A 5,000-nucleotide genomic window follows, 5' to 3' on the forward strand; every position below is an offset into this window, starting at 1 on the left:
AAAGCTGGTGAGTTGGCTGGAAGCTGTTTGCGGACGAGCCGAAGGGGCGCCAGGTACCATCAGCGTGGCACTGTGCCAGCACCTTTGTCGTGCCCCAACATTCGGCCAATACCACTGACAGCACTGGTACCCCTTGCGAGCTACCACAAGACGGGGCTCTGAAGTCAGAAAGGTTAGTAAGTGGAAACAAATATAGATGTTGTATTCTATTACGAATATATGATTCAATATTTGAATGTAACATACGTGGTAACAACTTATGACTTATGAATACTATATCGTTATAGTAAAGGGGGCTTACCCGGCCTGCCTAGCGTAACCAGCAACGTTCCTGAAACAACACACACATAAATAATCATAACAAGTAAATAACAAAATAAAAATACCATACAACGGAATATTTCTATCTACTCTTTTTTCACACAAAAATAATCAGGATACACGTTTGTGCAGACGCTAAAAGTGCTGTTCGTGCACACTTACACCGAGGGCTGAGCCCCACACGAGAGGACGTCCACTGATACGACTAGTCCTGCGTTGAACTCAGACTGGGTGCTGCACACGGCAGACTGGGCTGCAAGATAAGAAAAATTTCAAATTCCAGTCACAGTCACTATATCATTATTAATAATGGGGTTATTAATGTTAATGACAGGTGCAACATTCCTGATGACTGTGGCAATAACGCATGGAATACTGAAAATAATGGTTATGTGTGTTATTTTCAAAACAACAAGAGTCTGAATATTGATATCAGCATTGCTCATAACGAAATGCGTTAAAGATCAGAAGGCTAACGATAAGAAGGACAAGAGCAATCTATCGCAGTGCCCCAAGATATGCTTGTAGCCTACAGAGCGTCTCACTGCTCACCGATTTGCGCGCAAGTCTGCTGGACGTTGTTGCACGGGACGCAGAAGAGGTTGTCGGGCGGCGGGCACGCGCACAGCCCCCTGCTCTGACACGTCGTCTCCTCTGGTTTAGGCGTGACGATCGCCGGTTTGGTTGTTTCGATCACCACTGGCGGAGGCAGCGTTACCGCGTCGGTCACGCCGGCACCAGGACGAGGCGTCATAAGGGTCGGCAGAACCGTGGTGACGAAGTTGTGCTCTGCCCCGCACATGGCGCGGTCCTCGTCCGAGGCGTCGCGGCAATCAGCTTTGCCGTCGCAGGTTTTCCTCTGCAGTAGACAGGGCACACGAGATCTTGGATAAGAGAGATTCCTAGAGCTATGAAAATCCACTAAAAAGTACTTGAACTACAAATACATGAGGCAATAATTCTCTATGGCCATTCGCACAGAAAAACACACAAGAACACCGGGATCCACTGAGAGCACAGTTGAAACCGATTTAGTTGTTACCTTGTCGATGCAACCGCCATAAGCGCACTGGAACTGGATGCTCCTGCACCGCTTCGTCCTGCACTGGTCCGCAGTCTCGTCCGATCCGTCGTGGCAGTTGAGAAGGCCGTTGCAGGTGCTCACCCTGGGTATGCAGGCTCCGTATGTGCACCTGAACTGTCGCCTGTTACAGCTAGGACACAAAGACAGGGCGGTGAGACTTCATGTATCTTAAAAGCGTTATGTTTATGTTTTGTCACATGCATTGTCTGAGCTGCTGGATATCATTACCAATATTCCCTATCATTGATCTATATAAAACACACACACACGCGCGCGCAACTTACCTCCTCTTGGCGCACAGGGCCGGGTCCTCATCCGAATTGTCCCAGCAGTCGTATCTTCCGTTGCAGACGAGCTGATTGAAGATGCACCCGCCATACCCACAGCGGAACATCGACGGGGCGTTGATGGATGCGCCGTTCAGGATGCCCGACAGGTCGTCCACCGTGCCCGCCGGCCCGAGGGAGGTGTCGGCCCTGCAAGTGGAGGGGTCGTTGTTTCTTTTTATCTTTCTTTCCCTTTTTTTCTTTTTAGTCATGACGGAGAAAATAATAAATTCAGGAGAATATGTGATGAAACTTATCCTCTGAGAGTAAAATCGTGGAAATGTTAAATCAAATAATATGGGATGTTAAAAAGTGAAAAAAGACAAGCAATACAAGACAATAATCATAAACATCAGCAAATAAGTGACCGCTATATAAGATGAGTGAGTAATTACGTGACGTCACCTGCATGCCCTAGCGCTGCAGAGTTCCGTCGTCTCGTCGGCCCCGTCAGGACACTCCATGAATCCGTCACATGCCTTAGCGCAGCGGCCGTCACACGTCACCTCGTCCGGCGCGCATTGTGACGCTGCAGGAAATAATGAAGAGGAATAATTAAGGAAACAATATTATACACACATATGTATGTGTGTGTTTGTGTGTGTGTGTATTGATATATCGTAGAAAAAAACATAATGCACAACCTAGTTTGTGCATTGTTTTTCTAACACACACATACATACATACAGACATACATACATACATACGTATGTATGTATGGACACAGATAGTTTACCAGGAAGCGCTTACGTGGGAATTTCCTGGAAACAATGCAGGGGTAAAGAGAGATAGTAGGAAAACCCTACTTTTAACTACGGGGAAACATGTAACGTGAAAAGAAAACGTAACTCACTAAAATCCAGAGAGAGAAAGGGAGAGAGAGAGAGAGAGAGAGAGAGAGAGAGAGAGAGAGAGAGAGAGAGGGGGGGGGGGGGGGAGGGGAGAGGGAGAGGGAGAGGGAGAGGGAGAGAGAGAGGGAGAGGGAGAGGGAGAGAGAGAGAGAGAGAGAGAGAGAGAGAGAGAGAGAGAGAGAGAGAGAGAGAGAGAGAGAGAGAGAGAGAGAGAGAAGGGAGAGAGAGAGAGAGAGAAGAGAGAGAGAGAGAGAGAGAGAGAGAGAGAGAGAGAGAGAGAGAGAAGAGAGAGAGAGAGAGAGTGGAAGAGAGAGGAAGAGAGAAGAGAGAGGAGAGAGGAGAGAGAGAGAGAGAGAGAGAGAGAGAGGGAGAAGAGAGTGGGAGAAGAGGGAGAGAGAGAGAGAGAGAGAGAGAGAAAGGGGACCGACGGACAGAGTGACAGACAGACTTACAGATTGATGACTGATTTACATATGGGACAGTAGACAGATAGACAGTTTGGGCATACTGACAGACGACAGACAGACAAACATTGAGATCGAAATCATTATCATATAACTGAAATCTTTTATATCCTGACACAAAACAATAAGTTAGTTAACAACAACATAAACCTGTTTAGTCTCTCAGCACCCATTATTACAACTTACCTGGAGAATTGATGTTTTGGAACTGACAAAGCTGGTGAGTTGGCTGGAAGCTGTTTGCGGACGAGCCGAAGGGGCGCCAGGTACCATCAGCGTGGCACTGTGCCAGCACCTTTGTCGTGCCCCAACATTCGGCCAATACCACTGACAGCACTGGTACCCCTTGCGAGCTACCACAAGACGGGGCTCTGAAGTCAGAAAGGTTAGTAAGTGGAAACAAATATAGATGTTGTATTCTATTACGAATATATGATTCAATATTTGAATGTAACATACGTGGTAACAACTTATGACTTATGAATACTATATCGTTATAGTAAAGGGGGCTTACCCGGCCTGCCTAGCGTAACCAGCAACGTTCCTGAAACAACACACACATAAATAATCATAACAAGTAAATAACAAAATAAAAATACCATACAACGGAATATTTCTATCTACTCTTTTTTCACACAAAAATAATCAGGATACACGTTTGTGCAGACGCTAAAAGTGCTGTTCGTGCACACTTACACCGAGGGCTGAGCCCCACACGAGAGGACGTCCACTGATACGACTAGTCCTGCGTTGAACTCAGACTGGGTGCTGCACACGGCAGACTGGGCTGCAAGATAAGAAAAATTTCAAATTCCAGTCACAGTCACTATATCATTATTAATAATGGGGTTATTAATGTTAATGACAGGTGCAACATTCCTGATGACTGTGGCAATAACGCATGGAATACTGAAAATAATGGTTATGTGTGTTATTTTCAAAACAACAAGAGTCTGAATATTGATATCAGCATTGCTCATAACGAAATGCGTTAAAGATCAGAAGGCTAACGATAAGAAGGACAAGAGCAATCTATCGCAGTGCCCCAAGATATGCTTGTAGCCTACAGAGCGTCTCACTGCTCACCGATTTGCGCGCAAGTCTGCTGGACGTTGTTGCACGGGACGCAGAAGAGGTTGTCGGGCGGCGGGCACGCGCACAGCCCCCTGCTCTGACACGTCGTCTCCTCTGGTTTAGGCGTGACGATCGCCGGTTTGGTTGTTTCGATCACCACTGGCGGAGGCAGCGTTACCGCGTCGGTCACGCCGGCACCAGGACGAGGCGTCATAAGGGTCGGCAGAACCGTGGTGACGAAGTTGTGCTCTGCCCCGCACATGGCGCGGTCCTCGTCCGAGGCGTCGCGGCAATCAGCTTTGCCGTCGCAGGTTTTCCTCTGCAGTAGACAGGGCACACGAGATCTTGGATAAGAGAGATTCCTAGAGCTATGAAAATCCACTAAAAAGTACTTGAACTACAAATACATGAGGGAATAATTCTCTATGGCCATTCGCACAGAAAAACACACAAGAACACCGGGATCCACTGAGAGCACAGTTGAAACCGATTTAGTTGTTACCTTGTCGATGCAACCGCCATAAGCGCACTGGAACTGGATGCTCCTGCACCGCTTCGTCCTGCACTGGTCCGCAGTCTCGTCCGATCCGTCGTGGCAGTTGAGAAGGCCGTTGCAGGTGCTCACCCTGGGTATGCAGGCTCCGTATGTGCACCTGAACTGTCGCCTGTTACAGCTAGGACACAAAGACAGGGCGGTGAGACTTCATGTATCTTAAAAGCGTTATGTTTATGTTTTGTCACATGCATTGTCTGAGCTGCTGGATATCATTACCAATATTCCCTATCATTGATCTATATAAAACACACACACACGCGCGCAACTTACCTCCTCTTGGCGCACAGGGCCGGGTCCTCATCCGAATTGTCCCAGCAGTCGTAT

The 5,000-nt window shown here is 47.5% G+C and overlaps 1 protein-coding gene across 1 annotated transcript in view; it reads right to left on the bottom strand.

Moving 5' to 3' along the window:
• The window catches only part of LOC125028023, a 14,644-nt gene that overhangs the window by 6,291 nt on the left and 3,353 nt on the right, over positions 1–5,000 (bottom strand). Inside the window, exons 3-8 of the mRNA XM_047617282.1 lie at positions 4,947–5,000; positions 4,623–4,794; positions 4,133–4,439; positions 3,743–3,833; positions 3,561–3,590; positions 3,233–3,417 (exon numbers count right to left, since the gene is read on the bottom strand). The exon at positions 4,947–5,000 is cut by the window's right edge and continues 138 nt beyond it. Of these exons, the coding sequence (XP_047473238.1) occupies positions 3,233–3,417; positions 3,561–3,590; positions 3,743–3,833; positions 4,133–4,439; positions 4,623–4,794; positions 4,947–5,000 (839 nt within the window). The remainder of the gene's footprint in view (positions 1–3,232; positions 3,418–3,560; positions 3,591–3,742; positions 3,834–4,132; positions 4,440–4,622; positions 4,795–4,946) is intronic.

The sequence above is a fragment of the Penaeus chinensis genome, chromosome 8, assembly GCF_019202785.1.
Source record: "Penaeus chinensis breed Huanghai No. 1 chromosome 8, ASM1920278v2, whole genome shotgun sequence".
Classification (NCBI taxonomy): Eukaryota; Metazoa; Arthropoda; class Malacostraca; order Decapoda; family Penaeidae; genus Penaeus; species Penaeus chinensis.